We start from the raw sequence: 27,987 nt of genomic DNA on the forward strand, positions 1-27,987 counted from the left end.
TGTGACTCACCTGCAGTGCATGCAACTCACCCGTAGTAACTGCGCGTGACTCACCGCTGGTGTGTGTAACTCACCCGTAGTAACTGCGCGTGACTCACCGCTGGTGTGTGTAACTCACCCGTAGTAACTGCGCGTGACTCACTGCTGGTGTGTGTAACTCACCCGTAGTAACTGCGCGTGACTCACCGCTGCTGTGTGTAGCTCGCCCCTAGTAACCGCGCGTGACTCACCGCAGGCGTGACTCACCCCTAGTAACTGCGTGCGGCTCGCCGTAACCCGTTGTAGTAACTCAGTTGTAAGAGCTTTGTAAAACAACCCCCCCCTTCACCGCCCCACAGCCCCCCGAATGTCCCACAGCCCCCCCCAAACCCACCCTCACCTCAGCGCCGCCCCCGCTCTGCGCATGCGCAGCGGGCGGGCGCGGCCGCTCCCAACATGGCGGCGGTTGGGCGGGAAACAAGGGGGAGGGGGGGCGAAACCATTCCCGGAGCGAGGGGGGGGGGCGGGAGGAAGGAACCAGTCCAGGAAGCGGGGGGGGGGGAGGGGGGGGAGAAGATGATTTTTCTTTAATTTCTGGGGTTTTTGGGGCTCCTGCGCTCGCCGCTTAAGGCCGGCACCCTCTGGGGTTGGGGTTTTGTCGCCGTCCCGAGCCCGGCTGGCAGCTTTCCCCCGCAGACCCCCACGCAAGGGCAAACAGAAGCGACGAGGCCACGGTTAATAAACTTTTTATTTGCATTTTACATTCTCCGTTAATTTCCCAATAAAGTGCTGAAAGGGCGTTGTTTTTATTTTTATTTTTTTTTAACTTTTTGCTTTTTTGTCCTTTTTTTTTTTTTTTTTAATCCTTTTTTCCTCTGTTGTAACTCGACCTCCGCTTGTCAAAAACCAGGAATTCCACAGAAAAAAAAATAAAAAAAAAATAGTCGAACCCGCCAGAAAGCGCGATTCCACGGAAATTGGGATTTGACACAAAAATTCGCCCCTGGAGGCCGCTGCGCGAGGCATTTCCCTGCCGGAACGCCGCGGCCAGTCCCTGTTATCCGATGCCGGAGCCCTTTGCGCAACCCAACCACGGGATTATTTTCTTTTTTTTCCATCGCCTCGGAGCTTGGCCGCCTTGTTTTCCTCGTTGTTTTTTTCCCTTCCTCCCCGCTGACGAGCCCGAAAAGAATCGGAAAAAAAATAAAAACCGAACCCCCCCGCCAAAAAAAAAAAAAAAAAAAACACGTTTCCGTGAACCGAAACGCTGAAGAGAATGAGAAAAATGGGGAGGGAAATAGGTATTTTTTTATCAAAATAGCTCAAACTATCAAATAGTGAAGGTGAAGCGCGCAGCGTCGGGCGGCCTCCACCCGCCGCCCGGCCTTATTGCTGGGGTCGGAGGCGTCTCAAGCTACAAAATGTATGTACAGCCCCGGGCGGGCGACGTATGTACACGGGCGCCTATGTACAGCCGCGCTACTCCTTCCTCTTGGCCACCGTCAGCTCCACCGAGGGCATGCGGACGCCGATCTTGGTGGTGCTGTCGGTGCTGGAGGAGGAGGAGAGGCGCGAAGGCTTGGCGGCCTCCTCGTCGCTCCCCGTCACCTCGTAGGAGCCTTTCGTCTTGGACCCCATGCCACCGAACGTCCCGAATTTCATCTTGGGGGCTTTGCCCTTGGCGGCGCCCTCCGTCTCCAGGGTCCCCGTGGGGGTCGAGTGGGCCGAGCGGTCGTCGCTGAAGGACGAGGAGCGGTGGCGCGCCTTGCGGCTCTTGAAGAGGGAGAATTTGCCCTTGGCCGCCGTCCCCTCGTCCAGCTCCCCCTCCACGGAGCCCAAGCTGGCCTTGGAGCTCTTCAGGTCACCCCCGTGGCCCGGCAGCTCCGGGGACCCCGCACCTCCACCACTCTTCCCCTTGGCCTTGGAGAAGTTGAACTTGGGCATCTTGATCTTGGACTTCTTCGCCTTGCCGTCCTCCGCCTCCGGCTCCTGGAGGCTGACGTCGGCCCCGGGGAACTCCACGTCCACCCCCACCTCCCTGCCCTTCACCTCGGGCTCAGAAAAGACGAATTTGGGCATGCGCAGCTTGGGGAAGGACACTTTCCCCAGGCTGCCCTCCACGCTACCCTGCGGGACACCGACCGAAACCTTGGGGCCGGCGAGGTGGAGACCGCCACCGGCCGTGCTGGCCTCTCCAGCAACGGTGGCGCCGCCTTTGATCTTCGGCCCCTTGATGTTTAATTTGGGCGCAGACACATCCAGGGACGGACCCTCGAGGTGGAGGCTGGCGCCGGGCTCCTTGACGTTTGGTCCTTTCAGCTTCAGGTCGACGTCGGGCAAGGAAATGCCGGGGGACTGCAGCTGAAGTTTAGGCCCTTTCAATTCCAGCTCCGCTCCTTCCGATCCGGCCCCTGAGCCCTTCAGCCCTCCTCGAACCTGCGGTCCTTCGACGCTGATGCCCGCGTCCGCTCCATTGACGCCAGGGCCAGAAATACCGAACTGGGGGAGTTTGAGGGAAGGGAGCTTGATGGTGCCGCCCAGGCCTTCAAAGCCAACCTCTGCCGCCTCCACCGAGGCGACGGGGGACTTAACGCCAGCGGAAACGTCGAGGCCTCCTTTCAGCGCCGGTCCCTTCAGGTTCACGTTGAGATCCGGGGCGGAAACGTCCACCGAGGGTCCTCTGATACCGATGTCGGGGGCGCCAAGGTGGAGATTTGCACCCGGGGCTTTCACATCTGCCTCCAGCTGCGGGACGGAGCATTCGATGCCTCCCTTCACGCCCAAGTCGGGGCCCTCCAGGGCCGAGGATTTGAGTTTGGGCATCTTAAGTTTTCCTCCAAAGCCTCCAACGTTGACATCCGGTGTGCCCAGGCTGACGTTCGGCCCTTCGACACCCAGGTCGCCCTTTATTTTTGGTCCTTTCAGGTTTCCATCAAAATCGGGTCCGGAGACATGAGGGCCTTTCAGCTTTGCATCAACACCCGGGAGGCTCACGCTTCCTTCCATGCCTCCGGCCGAGATACCCAAGCTTGCATCGGGGACGTCCACACCGAGACCCATTTTCCCCATCTTCAGCTTTCCCTCGGGACCTTCCAGTTCCGTCGTGGGGATGCCAACTTCCACTTTGCCTTTTGGTCCTTTCACGTTGAGGTCGAGGTCTGGCACCGAGATGGAGGGAACGGCAACATCAACGGTGGCTCCCTTCAGGTCGCCCTCCATTTTCAAGTCCCCGCCAGGAAGTTTGAATTTTGGTGTCTTCAGGTTCACGTCGGGAGCTTCCACATCCACACTGAGACCTGGGCCTTTGACGTCGCCTTTGACCGTCGGCACAGAGACTTCCAGCTCAGGCGCTTTGAGTTTCCCTTCGACTTCTGGGACCGTAATGGAAGCATCCCCTCTGAACCTGTGCGATTTCAGATCAAACTCTACGTCTGGGAAGGAGATCTTCCCAAACATGGGCTTCTTCCCTTTGGGGGACTTCACCGCAGCGTCCCCTTTTATCGTCACGTCGGGACCAGCCACGCTCACGTCCAGGTCGGGAGACTTCAAGCTCGCATCCAGCTCTCCACCAGGCACGTTCACCTCAAAGCCGCCTTTCTTGCCTTTGACTTTTGGGCCACTCATGTGAAGTTTCGGCATCTTGAACTTGCTCTTCTTGCCCTTTCCAGAGATGCTGACGTCGGGCGACTCCACGTTCAGCTCAGCCTCCGGGAAATCCACCTCTGCCCCTGGGACCTTGACATCTGCCTTGGGGCTCTTCATCCCAAACCCAAACTTTGGCTTCTTAAACTTGTGAAGTTTGACATTTGCCTCCGGACCTTCGATGTTCAGGTCGGGACCCTCAGCATCGATGTCAGGGCTTCTGATCCCAAATTCGGGCCCTTTGATGTCAACGTCGGGACCCTTCAGGTTACCTTCTATCTTCGGGGCCGAAAGGTCGAAGCCTCCCTTTGTTTTGTGGCCTTTCAAATTCAAATCTATCTCGGGCATTGAGATTTTAGGCACGTTCATGTGCATTTCTGGCATCTTCACTTTAGGACCTTTCAGTTTGCCTTCTGGACCTTCGATACTCACATCCGGGACGCTGATGTCTACCTTGGGGCCCGAAAGGTCAACCTCTGCCTTGGGCAGGTTCACGTCCACGTCAGGACCTTCTCCTTTGAGGCCGAATTTGGGCAGCTTCATCTTAGGCAACTTCAGTTTTCCCTCCGGACCATCAATGTCAACATCTGGGCACTCAATATCGACTTTGGGGCCCTTGATGTCAACTTCAGGACCCTTCAAACCTCCCTCCAGCTTCGGGCCCTGGATGTCAGCATCGCCCTTCAGCTTCAGCCCCTTTAGGTTCAGGTCTATTTCCGGCATGGAGATCTGGGGTGTCTTGATGTGCATTTCTGGCATCTTCATCTTGGGCCCTTTCAGTTTTCCGTCTGGCCCTTCGATGTTCACGTCGGGTGCCTGGAAGTCCAACTTGGGGCCTTTGATGTCAATGTCCGGACATTGCAAGTCCCCTTCCAACTTGGGTGCTGACACGTCCACGTCTCCCTTCACTTTGGGGCCCTTCAGATTGAAGTCAACGTCGGGCATGGAGAACTTGGGCGCCTTGATGTGCATTTCGGGCATCTTGAACTTGGGGCCTTTGAGTTTCCCTTCCGGCCCTTCGATGGACACACTGGGAGCATCGAGGTCTATTTTGGGGGCTTTCACATCAATCTGGGGGGCTTTCAAATCACCTTCAAACTTGGGGCCAGAAACATCTACGTCCCCTTTCAGCTGAGGCCCCTTGATGTTTAAGTCAACATCGGGCAGGGAGACCTTAGGAGCCTTAATATGCATTTCGGGCATTGCAAATTTGGGACCTTTGAGCTTCCCATCCACACTGAGATCAGGACCCTCCACCTCTATGCTGGGGCCTGAAATGTCCACGTCTCCCTTCGGGAGGTTTACATCCACATCTACCCCCTCCCCTTTAAAGCCAGGCATGGAAAACTTGGGCATTTTGAACTTAGGCAGCTTGAATTTACCCTCTGGGCTGTCAATGTCAACATCGGGGGCCCCAATGTCCAATTTCGGAGTGCCCACACTGACCTCGGGACCTTTCAGCTCACATTCCACTCCTGGCGCCGAAACGTCCAAGTCACCTTTGACTTTGGGGCCTTTCAGGTTCAGATCAAAGTCTGGGGCGGAGATTTTAGGAGCCTTCAAGTGCATCTCTGGCATCTTGAACTTGGGGCCCTTCAGCTTTCCCTCAGGGCCTTTGATGTCGATGTCAGGGGCTTCAATCTCAACTTTAGGACCTTCCAGATCAGGTGCAGAAACCTCCACGTCTCCCTTCAGCTTGGGGCCCTTCAGATTGAAGTCAACATCAGGCATGGAGATCTTGGGTGCTTTAATATGCATTTCAGGCATCTTGAACTTGGGGCCCTTCAGCTTCCCCTCGGGACCTTCAATGTCCACCTCTGGAACATCAATGTCCACCTTTGGGCCAGAAACATCCAGCTCTCCCTTTGGCAGGTTCACATCTACCTCTGGGCCTTCTGCTTTGAAGCCCGGCATGCCGAACTTGGGCATTTTGAACTTGGGCATCTTGAATTTTCCCTCAGGGCCATGAACGTCCACGTCTGGTACGTCAATGTCCACCTTGGGGCCCTTGATGTCCACCTCGGGGCCTTTCAGCTCACCTTCCACCTTGGGAAGAGACACATCCACATCGCCCTTCACTTTGGGGCCCTTCAGATTGAAGTCAACGTCAGGCATGGAGAACTTGGGCGCCTTGATGTGCATTTCGGGCATCTTGAACTTGGGGCCCTTCAGCTTCCCTTCGGGGCCTTCCAGCTCAACGTCAGGAAGGTCCACGTCCAGTTTAGGGCCTTTAATGTCAACATGAGGGCCCTTCAGGTCACCCTCCACCTTGGGGAGAGACACGTCCACATCTCCCTTCACTTTGGGGCCCTTCAGGTTCAGATCGATGTCGGGCATGGAGATTTTGGGTGTCTTGATGTGCATTTCAGGCATCTTGAACTTGGGGCCCTTCAGCTTCCCCTCAGGACCTTCGATATCCACCTCTGGACCTTCTATGTCCACTTTTGGGCCAGAAACATCAAGTTCTCCTTTTGGCAGGTTCACGTCCACCTCGGGGCCTTCTGCTTTGAAGCCCGGCATGCTGAACTTGGGCATTTTGAACTTGGGCATCTTGAATTTTCCTTCAGGACCATGAACGTCCACGTCTGGTACGTCAATGTCCACCTTGGGGCCCTTGATGTCCACCTCGGGGCCTTTCAGCTCACCTTCCACCTTGGGAAGAGACACGTCCACATCTCCCTTCACTTTGGGGCCCTTCAGATTGAAGTCAACGTCAGGCATGGAGAACTTGGGCGCCTTGATGTGCATTTCAGGCATCTTGAACTTGGGGCCCTTCAGCTTCCCCTCGGGACCTTCCAGCTCAACATCAGGAAGGTCCACGTCGACCTTGGGACCTTTGATATCGATTTCAGGGCCCTTCAGGTCACCTTCCACCTTGGGAAGAGACACGTCCACATCTCCCTTCAATTTGGGGCCCTTCAGGTTCAGGTCGATGTCGGGCATGGAGATCTTGGGTGCCTTGATGTGCATTTCGGGCATCTTGAACTTGGGGCCCTTCAGCTTCCCTTCAGGGCCTTCCAGCTCAACATCAGGAAGGTCCACATCGACCTTGGGACCTTTGATATCGATTTCAGGGCCCTTCAGGTCACCCTCAACCTTGGGGAGAGACACATCCACATCTCCCTTCACTTTGGGGCCCTTCAGGTTCAGATCAAAGTCTGGCATGGAGATCTTGGGCGCCTTGATGTGCATTTCGGGCATCTTGAACTTGGGGCCCTTCAGCTTCCCTTCAGGGCCTTCCAGCTCAACGTCAGGAAGGTCCACATCAACCTTGGGACCTTTGATGTCAATTTCAGGGCCCTTCAAGTCCCCCTCAATCTTGGGAACAGAAACATCCACATCCCCCTTCACTTTGGGGCCTTTCAGATTCAGATCAAAGTCCGGCATGGAGATCTTGGGGGCTTTGAAATGCATGTCGGGCATCTTGAACTTGGGGCCTTTCAGCTTCCCTTCCGGACCCTCAATATGGACATCTGGGGCGTCAACATCCAGCTCAGGACCTTTAATATCAACTTTCGGCCCTTTCAAGTCACCTTCCACAGACGGCACAGACACGTCCACATCCCCCTTCACTTTTGGGCCTTTCAGGTTCAGATCAAAGTCCGGCACAGAAATTTTAGGTGCCTTAAAGTGCATCTCTGGCATCTTCAGTTTGGGGCCTTTCCACTTTCCTTCTGGTCCTTCAATATCCACATCAGGAACATCTACATCTATTTTGGGTCCTTTCATTTCCAGCTCAACTCCTTTCAAATCGCCTTCCACCTTGGGAAGAGAAACATCCACATCTCCCTTCACTTTGGGGCCTTTCAGGTTCAGATCAATGTCAGGCATGGAGATTTTGGGTGCCTTGATGTGCATTTCGGGCATCTTGAACTTGGGGCCTTTCAGCTTCCCTTCGGGACCTTCAATGTCCACCTCCGGACCTTCTATGTCCACCTTTGGGCCAGACACATCAAATTCTCCTTTTGGCAGGTTCACGTCCACCTCGGGGCCTTCTGCTTTGAAGCCCGGCATGCCGAACTTGGGCATTTTGAACTTGGGCATCTTGAGTTTACCCTCCGGGCCATGAATGTCCACGTCTGGCATGTCAATGTCCACTTTGGGACCTTCAACATTGATATCGGGAGCCTTAAAATCTCCTTCTAGCTTTGGAGCAGAAACATCTATGTCTCCTTTCAGCTTGGGACCTTTGAGGTTCAGGCTCGTATCAGGCATGGAAATTTTGGGAGCCTTGATGTGCATCTCTGGCATTTTAAACTTGGGACCTTTCCATTTTCCATCTGGCCCTTCTACCTCTAGCTCGGGTGCATTGATGTCAACCTTTGGCCCTTTGATATCAACTTCTGGCCCACTCAAGTCCCCTTCCAGTTTTGGCATTGAAAGATCGACATCCACGCCTCCCTTCGTCTTGGGACCTTTCAAATTCAAATCAAAGTCCGGCATGGAAATATTGGGAGCCTTGATGTTCATTTCCGGCATTTTAAATTTGGGGCCTTTCACCTTTCCTTTGGGACCTTCAATGTCAACATCAGGAACCTCCACGTCCAGTTTTGGACCTTTCAAATGTAACTCAGGTCCCTTCAGATCTCCCTGTGGAAGGGACACGTCCACATCTCCCTTCACTTTGGGGCCTTTTAGGTTCAGATCGATGTCGGGCATGGAGATTTTAGGGGTCTTGATGTGCATTTCGGGCATCTTGAAATGGGGGCCCTTCAGCTTCCCCTCCGGCCCTTCAATGTCCAGCTCTGGACCTTCAATGTCCACCTTGGGACCCGAAACATCGAGGTCTCCCTTGGGAATGCTAACGTCCACTTCTGGCCCCTCAGCCTTAACCCCGGACACTCCAAATTTGGGCATTTTGAATTTGGGCATTTTGAGTTTACCTTCAGGACCGTGAATGTCCACATCGGGCGCCTCGATGTTGACTTTGGGGCCCTTGATGTCCACCTCGGGGCCTTTCAGGTCCCCTTCCAACTTGGGGCTGGTAAGATCTAGCTCTCCTTTCAGTTTGTGCCCTTTCAGATTTAGCTCCACATCTGGCATCGAAACTTTAGGTGAGGAAATACTCAGGAAAGGCATTTTAAACTTCGAGCCTTTTGATTTTGCCTGCACATCAACATCGGGAGCTTGAACGTCAACTTTAGGACCAGATATTTCAACGTCTGGTTTTTTAAGCTTTACATCCACCTCAGGGCTTTGCACTTTAGGCCCAGAAAAGCCGAATTTAGGCAGCTTAAACCTGGATTTTTTGGCCTTTCCTTCTATATCAAGCTTTGGTGCCTCAGCCTCAAATTCTGGCCCTTTGATGTCCAGCTTAGGACCTTTCAGCTCAGCCTCAATTTTGGGAACAGAAGGGTCAACATCAGCCTTCACTTTGGGGCCTTTCAAATTAAGGTCAATGTCTGGCATGGAGATTTTAGGGACACCGAATTGCATGTCAGGTTTCTTAAATTTAGGGCCCTTTATTTTTCCTTCCGGTCCTTCTATATCCACATCGGGAACACTAACGTCAACCTTTGGACCAGAAATGGAAACATCAGCATCAGGGAGGTTCACATCGACCTCTGGGCCTTCTGCTTTGAAGCCGGGCACCCCAAACTTGGGCATTTTGAACTTGGGCATTTTTATTTTACCTTCTGGACCATGAAGGTCCACATCTGGTACGTCAATGTCCACCTTGGGGCCCTTGATGTCCACCTCGGGGCCTTTCAGCTCACCTTCCACCTTGGGAAGAGACACATCCACATCTCCCTTCACTTTGGGGCCCTTCAGATTGAAGTCAACGTCAGGCATGGAGAACTTGGGCGCCTTGATGTGCATTTCGGGCATCTTGAACTTGGGGCCCTTCAGCTTCCCTTCGGGGCCTTCCAGCTCAACGTCAGGAAGGTCCACGTCCAGTTTAGGGCCTTTAATGTCAACATCTGGGCCCTTCAGCTCTCCTTCCACCTTGGGAAGAGACACGTCCACATCTCCCTTCACCTTGGGGCCCTTCAGGTTCAAGTCAATGTCGGGCATGGAGATTTTGGGCGTCTTGATGTGCATTTCAGGCATCTTGAACTTGGGGCCCTTCAGCTTCCCCTCGGGACCTTCAATGTCCACATCCGGACCTTCTATGTCCACCTTTGGGCCAGAAACATCCAGCTCTCCCTTTGGAAGGTTCACATCCACGTCTGGGCCTTCTGCTTTGAAGCCCGGCATGCCGAATTTGGGCATTTTGAACTTGGGCATCTTGAATTTTCCCTCAGGACCATGAAGATCCACGTCTGGTACGTCAATGTCCACCTTGGGGCCCTTGATGTCCACCTCGGGGCCTTTCAGCTCACCTTCCACCTTGGGAAGAGACACGTCCACATCGCCCTTCACTTTGGGGCCCTTCAGATTGAAGTCAACGTCAGGCATGGAGAACTTGGGCGCCTTGATGTGCATTTCGGGCATCTTGAACTTGGGGCCCTTCAGCTTCCCTTCGGGGCCTTCCAGCTCAACGTCAGGAAGGTCCACGTCCAGTTTAGGGCCTTTAATGTCAACATGAGGGCCCTTCAGGTCACCCTCCACCTTGGGGAGAGACACGTCCACATCTCCCTTCACTTTGGGGCCCTTCAGGTTCAGATCGATGTCGGGCATGGAGATTTTGGGCGTCTTGATGTGCATTTCAGGCATCTTGAACTTGGGGCCCTTCAGCTTCCCCTCGGGACCTTCAATGTCCACCTCCGGACCTTCTATGTCCACCTTTGGGCCAGAAACATCCAGCTCTCCCTTTGGAAGGTTCACATCCACGTCTGGGCCTTCTGCTTTGAAGCCCGGCATGCCGAACTTGGGCATTTTGAACTTGGGCATCTTGAATTTTCCCTCAGGACCATGAACGTCCACATCTGGTACATCAATGTCCACCTTGGGGCCCTTGATGTCCACCTCGGGGCCTTTCAGCTCACCTTCCACCTTGGGAAGAGACACATCCACATCTCCCTTCACTTTGGGGCCCTTCAGATTGAAGTCAACGTCAGGCATGGAGAACTTGGGCGCCTTGATGTGCATTTCGGGCATCTTGAACTTGGGGCCCTTCAGCTTCCCTTCGGGGCCTTCCAGCTCAACGTCAGGAAGGTCCACATCGACCTTGGGACCTTTGATATCGATTTCAGGGCCCTTCAGGTCACCTTCCACCTTGGGAAGAGACACATCCACATCTCCCTTCACTTTGGGGCCTTTCAGGTTCAGATCAAAGTCCGGCATGGAGATCTTGGGGGCTTTGAAATGCATGTCGGGCATCTTGAACTTGGGGCCCTTCAGCTTCCCTTCTGGGACTTCAACATCTACATCAGGAGCTTCAATGTCCAGTTTAGGACCTTTGATATCTATCTCAGGGCCCTTCAGGTCACCCTCCACCTTGGGAAGAGACACGTCCACATCTCCCTTCACTTTAGGGCCTTTCAGGTTCAAATCGATGTCGGGCATGGAGATTTTCGGTGTCTTGAAGTGCATTTCAGGCATCTTGAACTTGGGACCCTTCACCTTTGCTTCTGGACACTCTAGGTCAACATCAGGAAGGTCCACATCCAGTTTAGGGCCTTTGATGTCAACTTCTGGGCCTTTCAAGTCTCCCTCCACCTTGGGAAGAGACACGTCAACGTCTCCCTTCACTTTGGGGCCTTTCAGGTTCAGATCAAAGTCCGGCATGGAGATTTTCGGTGTCTTGAAATGCATTTCGGGCATCTTGAACTTGGGACCCTTCACCTTTGCTTCTGGACACTCTAGGTCAACATCAGGAAGGTCCACATCCAGTTTAGGGCCTTTGATGTCAATTTCTGGGCCTTTCAAGTCTCCCTCCACCTTGGGAAGAGACATGTCAACGTCTCCCTTCACTTTGGGGCCTTTCAGGTTCAGATCAAAGTCCGGCATGGAGATCTTGGGGGCTTTGAAATGCATGTCAGGCATCTTAAATTTGGGACCCTTCAGCTTTCCTTCTGGACATTCTAGTTCAATATCTGGAGCCTCTATGTCCACTTTGGGACCTTTTACATTAACCTCTGGTCCTTTCAGGTCACCTTCTAACTTGGGAACGGAAACATCCACATCTCCCTTCACTTTGGGGCCTTTCAGGTTCAGATCAAAGTCCGGCATGGAGATCTTGGGGGCTTTGAAATGCATGTCTGGCATCTTAAATTTGGGGCCTTTCAGCTTCCCCTCTGGGACCTCAATATCTACATCGGGAGCTTCAATGTCCAGTTTAGGACCTTTGATATCTATCTCAGGGCCTTTCAAGTCACCCTCTAGTTTGGGAGCAGAAACATCTACATCCCCCTTCACTTTGGGGCCTTTCAGGTTCAAATCGATGTCGGGCATGGAGATTTTGGGCGTCTTGAAGTGCATTTCTGGCATCTTGAACTTGGGACCCTTCACCTTTGCTTCTGGACACTCTAGGTCAACGTCAGGAAGGTCCACATTGACCTTGGGACCTTTGATGTCAACTTCCGGGCCTTTTATGTCCCCCTCAATCTTGGGAATAGAAACATCCACATCCCCCTTCACTTTGGGGCCTTTCAGGTTCAGATCAAAGTCCGGCATGGAGATCTTGGGGGCTTTGAAATGCATGTCTGGCATCTTAAATTTGGGGCCTTTCAGCTTCCCTTCTGGGACTTCAACATCTACATCAGGAGCTTCAATGTCCAGTTTAGGACCTTTGATATCTATCTCAGGGCCCTTCAGGTCACCCTCCACCTTGGGAAGAGACACGTCCACATCTCCCTTCACTTTAGGGCCTTTCAGGTTCAAATCGATGTCGGGCATGGAGATTTTCGGTGTCTTGAAGTGCATTTCAGGCATCTTGAACTTGGGACCCTTCACTTTTGCTTCTGGACACTCTAGGTCAACATCAGGAAGGTCCACATCCAGTTTAGGGCCTTTGATGTCAACTTCTGGGCCTTTCAAGTCTCCCTCCACCTTGGGAAGAGACACGTCAACGTCTCCCTTCACTTTGGGGCCTTTCAGGTTCAGATCAAAGTCCGGCATGGAGATCTTGGGGGCTTTGAAATGCATTTCAGGCATCTTAAATTTGGGACCCTTCAGCTTTCCTTCTGGACATTCTAGTTCTATATCTGGAGCCTCTATGTCCACTTTGGGCCCTTTAAGTTCCAGATCGGCCCCCTTCAATTCACCCTCTATTTTCGGTACAGAAACATCCAATTCTCCTTTCATTTTGGGTCCTTTCAAGTTGAGGTCCACATCAGGCATAGAAAATTTAGGTGCCTTAATATGCATATCGGGCATTTTCATCTTGGGTCCTTTCCATTTGCCCTCGGGACCTTCAATGTCAACATCAGGAACATCAACATCCAACTTCGGACCTTTAATATTCAAGTCGGGTCCTTTCAAGTCTCCCTCCAATTTCGGGACAGAAACATCAGCACCCCCCTTCACTTTGGGGCCTTTCAGGTTCAAATCGATGTCGGGCATGGAGATCTTAGGAACGTTGAAATGCATTTCAGGCATCTTAAATTTGGGACCCTTAATTTTCCCTTCAGGACCTTCAATGTCTACACTTGGTGCCTCAATATCCATCTTCGGGACGGAAACATCAATATCTCCTTTAGGCAGGTTCACGTCCACCTCGGGGCCTTCTGCTTTCAGCCCCGGCATGCCAAACTTGGGCATTTTGAACTTGGGCATCTTGAATTTTCCCTCAGGACCATGAACGTCCACGTCTGGTACGTCAATGTCCACCTTGGGGCCCTTGATGTCCACCTCGGGGCCTTTCAGCTCACCTTCCACCTTGGGAAGAGACACGTCCACATCGCCCTTCACTTTGGGGCCCTTCAGATTGAAGTCAACGTCAGGCATGGAGAACTTGGGCGCCTTGATGTGCATTTCGGGCATCTTGAACTTGGGGCCCTTCAGCTTCCCTTCGGGGCCTTCCAGTTCAATGTCAGGAAGGTCCACATCGACCTTGGGACCTTTGATATCGATTTCAGGGCCCTTCAGGTCACCCTCCACCTTCGGAAGAGACACGTCCACATCTCCCTTTACTTTGGGGCCTTTCAGGTTCAGATCGATGTCAGGCATGGAGATTTTTGGTGTTTTGATGTGCATTTCAGGCATCTTGAACTTGGGGCCCTTCAGCTTCCCTTCTGGGACTTCAATATCTACATCAGGAGCTTCAATGTCCACCTTTGGGCCAGAAACATCCAGCTCTCCTTTTGGCAGGTTCACGTCCACCTCGGGGCCTTCTGCTTTGAAGCCCGGCATGCCGAACTTGGGCATTTTGAACTTGGGCATCTTGAATTTTCCCTCAGGACCATGAACGTCCACATCTGGTACATCAATGTCCACCTTGGGGCCCTTGATGTCCACCTCGGGGCCTTTCAGCTCACCTTCCACCTTGGGAAGAGACACATCCACATCTCCCTTCACTTTGGGGCCCTTCAGATTGAAGTCAACGTCAGGCATGGAGAACTTGGGCGCCTTGATGTGCATTTCGGGCATCTTGAACTTGGGGCCCTTCAGCTTCCCCTCGGGGCCTTCCAGCTCAACATCCGGAAGGTCCACATCGACCTTGGGACCTTTGATATCGATTTCAGGGCCCTTCAGGTCACCCTCCACCTTGGGAAGAGACACGTCCACATCACCCTTCACTTTGGGGCCCTTCAGATTGAAGTCAACGTCAGGCATGGAGAACTTGGGCGCCTTGATGTGCATTTCGGGCATCTTGAACTTGGGGCCCTTCAGCTTCCCTTCGGGGCCTTCCAGCTCAACGTCAGGAAGGTCCACGTCCAGTTTAGGGCCTTTAATGTCAACATCTGGGCCCTTCAGGTCACCCTCCACCTTGGGGAGAGACACGTCTACATCTCCCTTCACTTTGGGGCCTTTCAGGTTCAAGTCAATGTCGGGCATGGAGATTTTTGGTGTTTTGATGTGCATTTCAGGCATCTTGAACTTGGGGCCCTTCAGCTTCCCCTCGGGACCTTCGATGTCCACCTCCGGACCTTCTATGTCCACCTTTGGGCCAGAAACATCAAATTCTCCTTTTGGCAGGTTCACATCTACCTCTGGGCCTTCTGCTTTGAAGCCCGGCATGCCGAACTTGGGCATTTTGAACTTGGGCATCTTGAATTTTCCCTCAGGACCATGAACGTCCACATCTGGTACATCAATGTCCACCTTGGGGCCCTTGATGTCCACCTCGGGGCCTTTCAGCTCACCTTCCACCTTGGGAAGAGACACGTCCACATCTCCCTTCACTTTGGGGCCCTTCAGATTGAAGTCAACGTCAGGCATGGAGAACTTGGGCGCCTTGATGTGCATTTCGGGCATCTTGAACTTGGGGCCCTTCAGCTTCCCCTCGGGGCCTTCCAGCTCAACGTCAGGAAGGTCCACGTCCAGTTTAGGGCCTTTAATGTCAACATCTGGGCCCTTCAGCTCCCCTTCCACCTTGGGAAGAGAAACATCCACATCTCCCTTCACTTTGGGGCCTTTCAGGTTCAAGTCAATGTCGGGCATGGAGATTTTTGGTGTTTTGATGTGCATTTCAGGCATCTTGAACTTGGGGCCCTTCAGCTTCCCCTCGGGACCTTCGATGTCCACATCCGGACCTTCTATGTCCACTTTTGGGCCAGAAACATCAAGTTCTCCTTTTGGCAGGTTCACGTCCACCTCGGGGCCTTCTGCTTTCAGCCCCGGCATGCCAAACTTGGGCATTTTGAATTTGGGCATCTTGAATTTTCCCTCGGGACCATGAACGTCCACATCAGGAGCCTGAATGTCCATCCTGGGGCCCTTGATATCCACCTCGGGGCCTTTCAGCTCACCCTCCAGCTTAGGCATGGACACGTCCACATCTCCCTTCACTTTGGGGCCTTTCAGGTTCAAGTCAACGTCAGGCATGGAGATCTTGGTTGTCTTGATGTGCATTTCGGGCATTTTGAACTTGGGGCCTTTCAGCTTCCCTTCTGGCACCCCTATGTCCACCTCCGGACCTTCTATGTCCACCTTTGGGCCAGAAACATCCAGCTCTCCCTTTGGCAGGTTCACGTCCACGTCTGGGCCTTCTGCTTTGAAGCCCGGCATGCCAAACTTGGGCATTTTGAACTTGGGCATCTTGAATTTTCCCTCAGGACCATGAACATCCATGTCTGGTTTGTCAATGTCCACCTTGGGGCCCTTGATGTCCACCTCGGGGCCCTTCAGCTCACCTTCCAGCTTCGGAGCCGAGACTTCAACGTCACCTTTCATTTTGGGGCCTTTCAGGTTAATGTCCACATCAGGCATGGAGATCTTGGTTGTCTTGATGTGCATGTCCGGCATCTTGAATTTGGGACCTTTCAGTTTTCCTTCAGGGCCCTCCACATCAACAGTGGGGACTTCAACATCTACTTTTGGTCCTTTAATGTCTATTTCTGGCCCTTTCAGATCTCCTTCTATCTTAGGAGCTGCAATATCCATTTCTCCTTTCACTTTGGGTCCCTTTAGGTTCAGATCTACATCCGGCATGGATATTTTAGGTGTTTTGATGTTCAGCTTCGGCATCCTGAACTTGGGCCCCTTCCATTTTCCTTCCGGCCCCCCGACCTCCACGTCTGGCACTTCGATATCTGCCTCTGGCCCTGAAATATCTATGTCTCCTTTCGGCAAATTTACATCGATGTCGGCACCCTCAATCTTTGGGCCGGACACGTTAAAATGAGGCAATTTCATCTTGGGTGTTTTTAGTTTGGCTTCTGGACACTCCAGGTTGACATCTGGGACCTCGACATTTACGCTTGGACCCTTAATGTTAACGCCATGTTCTTTCAAGTCACCCTCTATCTTTGGGGCAGAAACATCCACCTCTCCCTTCATTTTAGGTCCCTTTACGTTCAGATCTACATCTGGCCTGGATATTTTAGGTCCCTTGATATTCAGCTTAGGCATCTTAAATTTGGGGCCTTTAATTTTCCCTTCCGGACATTCCAACTCTACCTCTGGCATATCAACATCCACTTTGGGCCCTTCCACATCTATTTTGGGTCCCCTGAGGTCTCCAGAGACCTTCGGACCAGAAATATCGACATCTCCTTTCAGTTTGGGGCCCTTCAGGCTGAGATCTACATCTGGCATAGAGAGTTTTGGTGTCTGAACATTTAGTTCAGGCATTTTAAATTTGAGACCTTTGCCTTTTCCTTCTGGCCCCTCAATGTCCACGCTCGGCATGTTGATATCTACCTTGGGAGCAGAAATGTCCACCTCGCCCTTTGGAAGTGACACGTCGACGTCTGGGACCTCTCCCTTCATGCCAGGCACCCCAAACTTGGGCATTTTCAGTTTGGGCATCTTCAGTTTACCTTCTGGGCCGTGGATGTCCACGTCTGGTGCTTCAATGTCAACCTTGGGGGCTTTGATGTCAAGTCCAGGGGCTTTGAGCTCTCCTTCCAGTTTTGGGACAGAAACATCCACATCTCCTTTCACTTTGGGGCCTTTCAGGTTCAAGTCGATGTCAGGCATGGAGATCTGGGGGGTCTTGAAGTGCATTTCGGGCATCTTCACCTTGGGGCCCTTCACTTTTCCTTCTGGTCCTTTGATGTCCACGCTTGGCACATCGATATCTACCTTGGGAGCAGAAATGTCCACCTCGCCCTTTGGAAGCGACACGTCAACGTCTGGGACCTCTCCCTTCAGGCCGGGCACCCCAAACTTGGGCATTTTCAGTTTGGGCATCTTCAGTTTACCTTCTGGGCCGTGAATGTCCACGTCTGGTGCTTCGATGTCAACCTTGGGGCCTTTGAGGTGTAATTCAGGACCCTTCAAATCAGCACCCATCGTGGGGATGGAAACATCCACGTCACCCTTCACTTTGGGGCCTTTCAGGTTCAGATCCACATCTGGCAGGGAGACCTTGGGTGCTGTGACGTGCATTTCGGGCATCTTCACCTTGGGGCCCTTCACTTTTCCTTCTGGCCCCTCAATATCCATGCTCGGCATGTTGATATCTACCTTGGGAGCAGAAATGTCCACCTCACCCTTTGGAAGCGACACGTCGACGTCTGGGACCTCTCCCTTCAGGCCGGGCACCCCAAACTTGGGCATTTTCAGTTTGGGCATCTTCAGTTTACCTTCTGGGCCGTGGATGTCCACATCTGGTGCTTCGATGTCAACCTTGGGGGCTTTGATGTCAAGTCCAGGGGCTTTGATGTCAAGTCCGGGGGCTTTGACGTCAAGTCCGGGGGCTTTGAGTTCTCCTTCCAGTTTTGGGACAGAAACATCCACATCTCCTTTCACTTTGGGGCCTTTCAGGTTCAAGTCGATGTCAGGCATGGAGATCTGGGGGGTCTTGAAGTGCATCTCGGGCATCTTCACCTTGGGGCCCTTCACTTTTCCTTCTGGCCCCTCAATGTCTACACTTGGCACATTGATATCTACCTTGGGCGCAGAAATGTCCACCTCGCCCTTTGGAAGCGACACGTCGACGTCTGGGACCTCTCCCTTCAGGCCGGGCACCCCAAACTTGGGCATTTTCAGTTTGGGCATCTTCAGTTTACCTTCTGGGCCGTGGATGTCCACATCTGGTGCTTCGATGTCAACCTTGGGGGCTTTGATGTCAAGTCCGGGAGCTTTGATGTCAACTCCGGGGGCTTTGACGTCAAGTCCGGGGGCTTTGAGCTCTCCTTCCAGTTTTGGGACGGAAACATCCAGGTCCCCTTTCACTTTGGGGCCTTTCAGGTTCAAGTCAATGTCGGGCATGGAGACCTGGGGGGCCTTGACGTGCACCTCCGGCATCTTCACTTTGGGGCCTTTGACATCTATGTCGGGCACGTCCATTCCCAGCTTGGGGCCTTCAACACCAAACTGAGGTCCTTTCAAGTTGCCACCTATTTTGGGGACAGAAACGTCCATTTCTCCTTTGAGTTTGGGTCCCTTCACGTTAACGTCCACATCTGGCATCGACACCTTGGAAGGCACCGATATTCCGGGCCCTTTCAAGTAACCTTCTGGGCTTCCAAATTCAACACCAGGTCCCTTCACGTCCACCTTGAGACCTTTAGTGACAGAGCCAAGTCCTTTGGCGTCCCCTTCTACCGCGACACCCACATCTCCCTTCGCGTGGGAGCCTTTCAGGTTCAGGTTCACATCCGACAGAGAGATTTGGGGCGTTTCAGCCTTCTTGAACATCGGGCCTGTCCATTCTCCTTTGACAGCCACATCAGGAACGCCGACATCTACCTCGCAGGGTCCCACCTTCCCCACTTCCACGGTGGAACCTTCCGCGGTGAATTTTGGGAGGGCCACGTGCGGCATTTTGACGTGGCCACCTCCGACGTCTACGCTGGCCGCGGGCGCGCCGACACCTGCTTGAGCCTCGAGGCCGGGCCCCGCAGCAGCGAACCCGAATTTGGGCATTTTCAACACAGGAATCTTGACTTTCCCCACCGTTCCGGCATCGCCCGCTGGACCTTCCACGGTGGGTAAGGAGACGTCCAGGCCAGGTGCTTTGATACCTCCATGGAATTGGCCGTCCATGCCAGAAACGTGCATTTTCCCGCCCATTCCAGGGCCTTTTACATGAAAACCTGCCTCCGGGCCGCCCATCTGTCCGTTTGTATCAACCCTAGGGCCCGTGAAAGCCATGCCAGAAGCGTTAGGCCCCGGCACCTCCACCGTAACAGATTTTCCAGTTTCTCCACCAGGAACGCGGCTCTCCGGCAGCTTCAAGTCCATCTGAGTCCTCGGGTGCGTCCCCGAGAGGCCGACGCCGGGCTTCCCGACCAGCGCCTCGCCGAGGTGGACATCCAGCTGGTGGCCGGGAGGTCCCACGGAGCAGGAAGCCCCCGGAGATGCCCCTTTGACGCCCACGCTCCAGTCTGCGGTCGGGGACGGAGCCGCCGGTCCCACGGCGCGGCCGATTTCCTGGCCCGGGATGCGGACCTTGAAGTCCGGGCCCACCACGTTGATGTCCCCGGCCCCGTCGCGCCCGCTGACGTCCACGGTGTAGGCCGTGACCTTCCTGGTGACCGTGATGGTCCTGCTCTGCGTCCCGCCGCACTCCGCCTCCACCGCCTCCTCCGACCTCAGCCGCGGCTTGATCTTCGTCGTGTAAATCCTCCTGTACTCCTCGTCGTCCCCGCTCTGCCAACCGAGAGACGCTCGTCAGCGCCGCCGCGTCCTCCCAGCCTCGTCCCTCCGCCCGCCCTCGCTGTGGCACTCACCAAGACGACCTCCGTGCCTCCGGCCCCGAACGCCTCGTGCCCCCACGACTGTCCCGGCACCGGAGAGCGGTCCCCCTTGCGTTGCAGGCGCAGCCCCACCGTGTGGTGCCCCATGCTGTTGAGCAGCTGCGCCACCTCGCCGGACTGCAGGTTGTCGAAGTAGACCGTGGCGCTCACGATCTGGTCCCCTGCAAGGGCCGAGAGACGGTTGGAAGGGGCCGAGACCCCCCCTCGTCCCCCCCAGAAACGTCCCCTTCACCTTCAACCCCCACCTTGCGAAGGGACTGAAGAAAACCTGTCTTCCCCCCCCCCCCCCCAAAAAAAAAGACCCTTCCCCGCCACGGCACCTTCCTTCACGACGCCCATCTTGGCGGCGGGGGAGTTCTGCTGCACTTGCTTGACGAAGACGCCGTCGTCCGTCTGGTCGATGGTGATGCCGTGGGAGCCGCTGCCCTGCCAGTTGGGCAGGAGGATCTCCCGGGTCTCCTCCTCCATCTCCATCTGCGGGTTGGGAGGAGGCGGAGGGTGAGGAGGAGGAGGAGGAGGCCGCGAGGATGAAGAGCCGAAGCGCCCCGTGTCCCACTCACCTCGTCGGGATGCCGCTCCTGGCCGGATCCCTCAACCCTTCGCTTGCGGGCCTCACGGCGGCCTTCGGGTCCCTTCGTGTCCCTGGTGGAGCAAGAGGAGAGGTCCCCGTCACCCCCCCGGCACCTGGCCGGCGGCCGAGACGCGAAGTTTTGGGGGGATGGCGGCGCGGGAGCGGACGGGGGCACCATGGGTTGGGCCAGTGGAGGGCCCCTCGCTGCCAACGAGATGCTCCTCCATCAGCATCATCACCGTCATCATCGCCATCAAGACCAGCGTTATCGATGTCATCGTCATCATCATCACCATCGTTATCAACATCACCATCGGTACCATCGGCACCGGTATCATCAATATCACCGTCATCGATGTCATTAACGTCATCATCGTCATCATCACCACCATCGTTATTAACATCACCACCGGTACCATCGGCACCGGTATCAGTATCATCGTCACCAATATCACCGATGTCATCATCATCATCATCACCGTCATCATGATCAACATCACCATCAGTACCATCAGCACCAGTCTCATCAGTGTCAATGTCATCATCATCATCACCAGCACCATCAACATCATCATCATCACCATCGCCAGCACCATCGTCATCATGGCCATCATCATCGCCATGGCCACCACGGCCACCATCATCACCCTCACCACCACCACCACCATCATCACCACCACCATCATCATCATGTCCATCATCACCACGACCATCAGCACCGCCACCACAGCCACCATCATCACCATCACCACCATGGCCACCATCATCACCATCGCCTTCACCACCATCATCACCATCACCACCATGGCCATCATCACCATGGCCATCATCACCACCCCATGGCCACCATGGCCACCATCATCACCATCACTAGCCCCATCAGCACCAGCACCACCACAACCATCACCACCATCATCACCATCGTCACCGCCATCACCACCACGACCATCATCACCACCACCACCATCATCATCATCATCACCACCACCACGGCCACCGTGACCATCATCACCATCACCCCCACCATGGCCATCCCCACCCCGGGATGCCAAAGGCACTGTCACGGGTGGGAAGGGGCCGCCCGTGCCCAGCCCCCCCGTGGCCACCCAGCGCCCTGCCCAGGAGCTTCGGAGGCTCTCCAAGGATGGAGACCCCGCAGCCTCCACCTCTGCTCGATCCTCAGCCCCTGCAGGGCGCCCACCGGGACACCCCCAGCTCAGCACCATCCTCACGGGACGTCACCCATGGGCGCTCAGCAGGATCGCACCCGGTGTCGTCCTCAAAAAAAGGAAAAAAAAAGAGGCCCGTCCTCAACAAAAAAAAAAAAGAGGCGAGGCCCGTGCTGTGTTCCCTGCAAGCTCCAGGCACAGTGAAAAAAATAAGAGAAAAAAGGGAAAAAAAAAAGAAAAAGAAACAAGAAAATAACCCCAAAAACCTCCCAGCACAACGGTGACGGGTACCGGGGCGAGGCCACATCCTCGCAAAACCCGAGCCCCCCTCGCCTGCCTCCACTGAAAGGGGAAGACGGGGCCGGAGGGGAGGCTTTGGGTTTTTTGGGGGCGTTTTTGGGGTTTCCTTTCTTTTTTTTCTTTTTTTTCTTTTTTCAATTTCCCCTTTTCGGCAGCCGCAAACCTCAGCGCGGCACCGGGCGGTGGAGGCCGCCCACGGACGGGACCGCGACGGCCTCCCCGCGGAGGCCCCGAAGGAACCCCAGCGGGCGAGGAGGGGGGGACGGGGAGAGGTCCCGGGACGGGGAGAGGTCCCGGTGGGAGCCTCCCTTCCAGCGAGGCCCACGGGGGCCGCGGAGCCTCCGCGAGCGACCTGGAGCCGAACCCCCGGCCTCCATCCCGGAGGCCGCCGAACCCCCGGCCTCCATCCCGGAGGCCGCCTCCTGAGCGAGGACCGGGGAGGCGCCGGCAGCACCGCGTCCCCCACCCCGGGGCTGCGTCCGTCCCGGCCGGCGGCGGAGGCCAGGGAAGGCGGTGGAGGCCGAGGGAGGCGGCGGAGGCCGAGGGAGGCGGCGGAGGCCGAGGGAGGCGGCGGAGGCCCAACAGGTTTGTGAGTCAGGGCGAGGCCCCGCGGGCTGGGCGCGGAGCCGGGGGTGACTCAGAGCTCGTCCTCCGCAAGGGTGGCCCCGGGGAGCCTCCGGCCTCCTTCCTCCTCCTCCTCCTCCTCCTCCTCGGCCTCCGCCCCGGCGGGGATCGAGGCCCGAGGGGCTTCTCCTGGCCCCGAAACCGGGAGGCGCCCGGGGGTGCCCCCCCCCCACCCCCCCCAGCGGCCAAAAGCCCCCTCCCCAAATTGAGGAGCCCCCACCCTGACGTCCCCACGGGTGCCCCCCAGCACCCTCCAAGCCCCCTCCCCAATTAAGGCGCCCCCCCCCCAACATCCCCCCCCCCCCAGCCCCCCCCCCCCCCCCCCCAATATCCCCATGGCCTGGGGGGGGCCCTGGGGGGGGCACCTGGCGGCGGCGGCGGGCACGCGGCAGCTGCTGCTATTCCGGGGGCACCACGTGCTGCCCCCGCCCCTATTTTTAGCCCTGTCCCCCCCCCCCCACGGTGTCCCCTGGGTGCCCCCCCCAACGGTGTCCCCTGGGTGCCCCCCCCCCCCGGTGTCCCCTGGGTGCCCCCTCCCCTCCCACCAGTGCCGGGATTGGGGTGGCACCGTGTGCCCCCCCCCCCCCCAGTGTCACCCTATGGGTGTCCCCCCCCCCCCCCCCCCCCGTGATGTCACCTCAGCACCAATGGGTGACGGGGGGGCTGGGGGGGGGGGGGCACACCCACGGGACCCACAGGACCCATGGCACTGGGTGGGGCACCCATGGGACCGGGTGGGGCGCCCACGGCACCCGTGGAAGCTCCGGGTGGGGCTGGGGCACCCACGGCCTCCCCAGCACCCACGGCACGGGGGGGGGGGGGGGGGGCACCCATGGGACCCTCAGCACCCACAGCACCGAGTGGGGCACCCATGGGACCCACGGCACCGGGGGGTCACCCACGGGACCCACGGCAGCAACATGTGGGCTGCAGGACCCACGGCACCCATGGGACCCATGGAACAAGGTGGGGCACCCACAGGACCCACGGCACCGGGTGGGGCACCCACGGCACCCACAGCAGCACCGGGTGGGCTGCAGGACCCACAGCACCCACGGCACTGGGTGGGGCACCCAGAGGACCCACGGCACCCACAGCACGAGGTGGGGCGCCCACGGCACCCCATAGGACCCCAAACAGCACCCACGGCACCGGGTGGGGCACCCATGGGACCCACAGCATGAGGTGGGGCACCCACAGGGCTCCTGCCACCAGGTGGGGCACCCACGGGACCCACAGCACCCATGGGACCCACGGCATGAGGTGGGGCACCCACGGCACCCCACAGGACCCCAAAGAGCACCCACGGCACCGGGTGGGGCACCCACAGGACTCCCAGCACCAGGTCGGGCACCCATGGGACCCACAGCAATACTGGGTGGGCTGCAGGATCCACGGCACCCACGGCACGGGGAGGGGCACCCAGTGGACCCACAGCACCCATGGGGCCCAAGGCACGAGGTGGGGCACCCACGGCACCCCACAGGACCCCAAAGAGCACCCACGGCACCGGGTGGGGCACCCAGTGGACCCACGGCACCCATGGGACCCACGGCACGAGGTGGGGCACCCACAGGGCTCCCGGCACCAAGTCGGGCACCCATGGGACCCACAGCAGCGCTGGGTGGGCTGCAGGACCCACGGCACCCACGGCACCGGGTGGGGCACCCGGGGGACCCACGGCACCCACGGAACAAGGTGGGGCACCCGCGCGACTCCCGGCACCGGGTGGGGCACCCATGGGACCCACGGCACCGGGTGGGGCGCCCACGGGACCCACGGCACCCCCAGCACCCGTGGGACCCACGGCACGAGGTGGGGCACCCACGGCACCCCCAGCACCCACAGGACCCCCCCCCCAGCACCCACGGGACCCCCCCCCCAGCACCCAAGGCCCCCCCCCAGCACCCAAGGCCCCCCCCCAGCACCCTTGGGACCCCCCCCCAGCACCCTTGGGACCCCCCCCCAGCACCCTTGGGCCCCCCCCCAGCACCCACGGGCCCCAAGAACCGGGGTGCTGGGAGGGGGGGGGGTGAGGGCAGGGCCCCCCCGCCCCGCCCCCGCCCCCCGGGGGGGCCGTTACCGGTCGGACCGGCCCCGGCCCCGGCCCCGACCCCGCCGCTCCCCGACCGGTTCCGCCGGGACCGGCCCAGGGCCCGCGGCCACCGCGGCGCCGGGGGGGGGGGGGGGGGGGGGGAGCGGGGGGCCCCCCCCGGGAGCCGCCCACGGAGCTTGGGGGGGGGGGGGGGGGAACCCACGGAGGTGGGGGGCAGCCCCATGGGGAGGGGGGGGGCAGCCCCATGGGGGGGGCAGCCTCATGGGGGGGGGGGGCAGCCCTATAGAACCCCACAGAATATGGGGGCAGCCCTATAGAGGTGGGGGGCAGCCCCATAGGGAGGTGAAAGGGAGACCCATAAAGTGGGGGGGGGCAGCCCCATAGAATGTGGGGGGCAGCCCTATAGAGGTGGGGGGCAGCCCCATAGGGAGGTGGGGGGGCAGCCCTATAGAGGTGGGGGGGCAGCCCCATAGGGAGGTGGGGGGGCAGCCCTATAGAGGTGGGGGGCAGCCCCATAGGGAGGTGGGGGGGCAGCCCTATAGAGGTGGGGGGCAGCCCCATAGGGAGGTGGGGGGGCAGCCCCATAGAACACGGGGGGGCAGACCCATAAAATATGGGGGGCAGCCCTATAGAGGTGGGGGGCAGCCTCATGGGGGGGGGGGGGCAGCCCTATAGAACCCCACAGAATATGGGGGCAGCCCTATAGAGGTGTGGGGCAGCCCCATAGGGAGGTGGGGGGCAGCCCCATAGAACACGGGGGGGCAACCCCATAAAATGTGGGGGGCAGCCCTATAGAAACCCACAGAATACGGGGGCAGCCCTATAGGAGGTGGGGGGGCAGCCCCATAGAATATGGGGGGCAGCCCCATAGGGAGGTGAAAGGGAGACCCATAAAGCGGGGGGGGGCAGCCCCATAGAACGTGGGGGGCAGCCCCATGGGGAGAACATGGGGAGGGGGCCCTATAGAGGTGGGGGGCAGCCCCATAGGGAGGTGGGGGGGCAGCCCCATAGAACACGGGGGGGCAGCCCTATAGAGGTGGGGGGCAGCCCTATACGACACGGGGGGGCAGCCCCATAAAATATGGGGGGCAGCCCCATAGAACACGGGGGGGCAGCCCCATAGAAACCCACAGAATATGGGGGCAGCCCTATAGAGGTGGGGGGCGGCCCTATAGAGGTGGGGGGGCGGCCCTATAGAGGTGGGGGGGCGGCCCTATAGAACACGGGGGGGCGGCCCCATAGAATCGGGGGGGGGCAGCCCTATAAATGTGGGGCACAGCCCCATGGGGGGGGGGCTGCAGCCCCATAGCGAGAGCACGGGGGGGGCAGCCCCATAGGGTGCATGGGGGGGGGGGGCGCCCTATAGCGAGGTGTGGGGCAGCCCCATGGGGAGAACATGGGGGGGGGCAGCCCCATAGAAAGCACTTGGGGGGCAGCCCCACGGACGGACGGGGGGGGCAGCCCCATAGGGAGAACACGGGGGGGCAGCCCCACAGACACCCCCCCCCCCCCGTGGGGCAGCCCCACGGAGAACGGCCGGGGGGGGGCAGAGCCCCGCAGAGAACCCACGGCGGGGGGGGGGGGGGGCAGCCCCACCCTGACCCCCGGCGAGCACGCGTGGGGCCGGCCCCACGGAAAACTCGGGGGGGGGGGGGGGGGGGGGACGGACACCCACGGAGATCCGGGGGGCAGAGCCGAGCCCCCCCCACCCCACGGAGCCCACCCGGGGGGGGGGGGGGGGGGAAGGAGGCGCGGGACCCACGGACGCGAGTGGGGGGGGGGGGGGAGGGCCCCGCCCCACAGAGGGCGGGGGGGGGGGGGGGCACGGAAACGCGTGGGGCAGCCCCACGGCGAAGTTTCTTATGGGGGGGGGGGGGGGAATCCCCTCCTCGGGACCCCCCCCCCCGCAAACGAAACCGCCCACGCGAGACAACCGCGCCCCAGGGCTGCCCCCCCCCGCCGCGTCCCGTCCTCCCCGCGTGTCCCCCCCCCTTGTGCCCCCCCCCTCCCCGCGACCCCCCCCCCCTCCCGTGACCCCCCCCCAAAAAGCCCCGGGGGGGGGGGGGGGGGGGGGGACACGCGTGGGTGTCCCCGTGCCCGAGCTGGGCGCGGCGGCGCCAACGGGACACGGGGGGGGGGAAACCGGAGGGGGGGGGGGGGGGGACCACGCCCTGCGCGCTCCCGCGCCGCGCGTGACCACGGAGGGGGGGGGGGCGGGAGGGGCCGGGCCCCCCCCACGGGACACGCGTGGGCAGCGCGGGCCGGGACGGCCACGGAGGGGGGGGGGGGGGGGGGGGACACACGGAGGGGGGGGGCGACACGAGGAGTGGGGGGGGGAATAGGGAGGGTGCGGGGGGGGGGGAGCGGGGGGGGGGGGGAAAGAAAGTCCCCCCCCTCCCCACGGCGCTCGGAACCACGCGAGGAAACAGCCCCCCCCCCCCCCAAAAAAAAAAACAAAAACCAACCCCAAACAGCCCCAAACTCCCCGAAACCCCCCAAAAAAAAAAAAGCGCGGCCCCCCCAACCCCAACCCCCCCCCCAAAAACCCCCAACCCCCCCAACCCCCCCCCAACCCCCCCCAACCCCCCCCAAACCCCCCAACCCCCCCGCGGCACCTCGCACCGGCCCCCCCCCACCCTCCGCGGTCGCGCGTGGGACCCCCGCTCCCCCCCCGCTCCCCCCCCGCTCCCCCCGTCCCCCCCCCCCGACTTTTTTACCCCCCCCCGGTGACTTTTTTACCCCCCCCCCGATTTTTTGCCCCCCCCCCCGTGCCTTTTTGCCCCCCCCCCCCCCCGATTTTGCCCCCCCCGGCCGTACCTGGGCGCTCAGCGGCGCTGCCCGGCCATGGCCCCGCGGAGGCTCCGAGTGGCCGCGCCCCGCCCGGGGCCGGGCTCTTGTAGGGCGGCGGCGGCCCCGGGACCGGCCCCGGGGGGGGAGCGGCCGGGAGGGGCCGGGCGGGGGGGGGGGGGGCTGGTAGGGAGGTGTGGGAGGGGGGGGGGGGCCGGTACGGACCTGTAGGGACCGGGGGGTCCGATAGGGACCTGTAGGGACCGGGGGGAGGGGGGGGAGGGAGGGGGTCCTATAGGGACCTGTAGGGACCGGGGGGTCCGATAGGGACCTGTAGGGCCCGGGGGGAGGGGGGGGGTCCGATAGGGACCTGTAGGGCCCGTGGGGAGGGGGGGGTCCGATAGGGACCTGTAGGGACCGGGGGGACCGATAGGGACCTGTAGGGACCAGGGGGAGGGGGGGGGGTCCGATAGGGACACATAGGGACCGGGGGGTCCTATAGGGACCTGTAGGGCCCGGGGGGAGCGGGGGGGTCCGATAGGGACCTGTAGGGACCGGGGGGATTGGGGGGACGGAGGGGGTCCTATAGGGACCTGTAGGGCCCGGGGGGAGCGGGGGGGGGGGGGTCCGATAGGGACCACGGGGTCCGATAGGGATCTATAGGGA

General features: G+C 58.7%; 1 protein-coding gene across 2 annotated transcripts; it reads right to left on the minus strand.

Annotated features, from left to right (window-relative positions):
• Positions 1-709: 709 nt before the first annotated feature.
• Positions 710-27,486, minus strand: LOC136786295 (neuroblast differentiation-associated protein AHNAK-like). 2 transcript variants are annotated; one of them, XM_066989284.1, is made up of 6 exons: positions 27,352-27,486; positions 20,375-20,456; positions 20,135-20,288; positions 19,788-19,975; positions 13,377-19,707; positions 710-10,772 (listed from the first exon to the last, which is right to left on the minus strand). In XM_066989284.1, the coding sequence occupies exons 3-6, from the start codon at positions 20,286-20,288 to the stop codon at positions 1,459-1,461; spliced, it is 15,987 nt and encodes a 5,328-aa protein (XP_066845385.1). In that variant the 5' UTR covers positions 20,375-20,456; positions 27,352-27,486; the 3' UTR covers positions 710-1,458. The 2 variants fall into 2 exon arrangements, with proteins under 2 accessions (XP_066845385.1, XP_066845384.1); XM_066989283.1 differs by having other exon boundaries at positions 710-19,707.
• Between the last annotated feature and the right edge of the window lie 501 nt (positions 27,487-27,987).

Source organism: Anser cygnoides, unplaced genomic scaffold (genome assembly GCF_040182565.1).
Source record: "Anser cygnoides isolate HZ-2024a breed goose unplaced genomic scaffold, Taihu_goose_T2T_genome scaffold_43_1, whole genome shotgun sequence".
Taxonomy (NCBI): domain Eukaryota; kingdom Metazoa; phylum Chordata; class Aves; order Anseriformes; family Anatidae; genus Anser; species Anser cygnoides.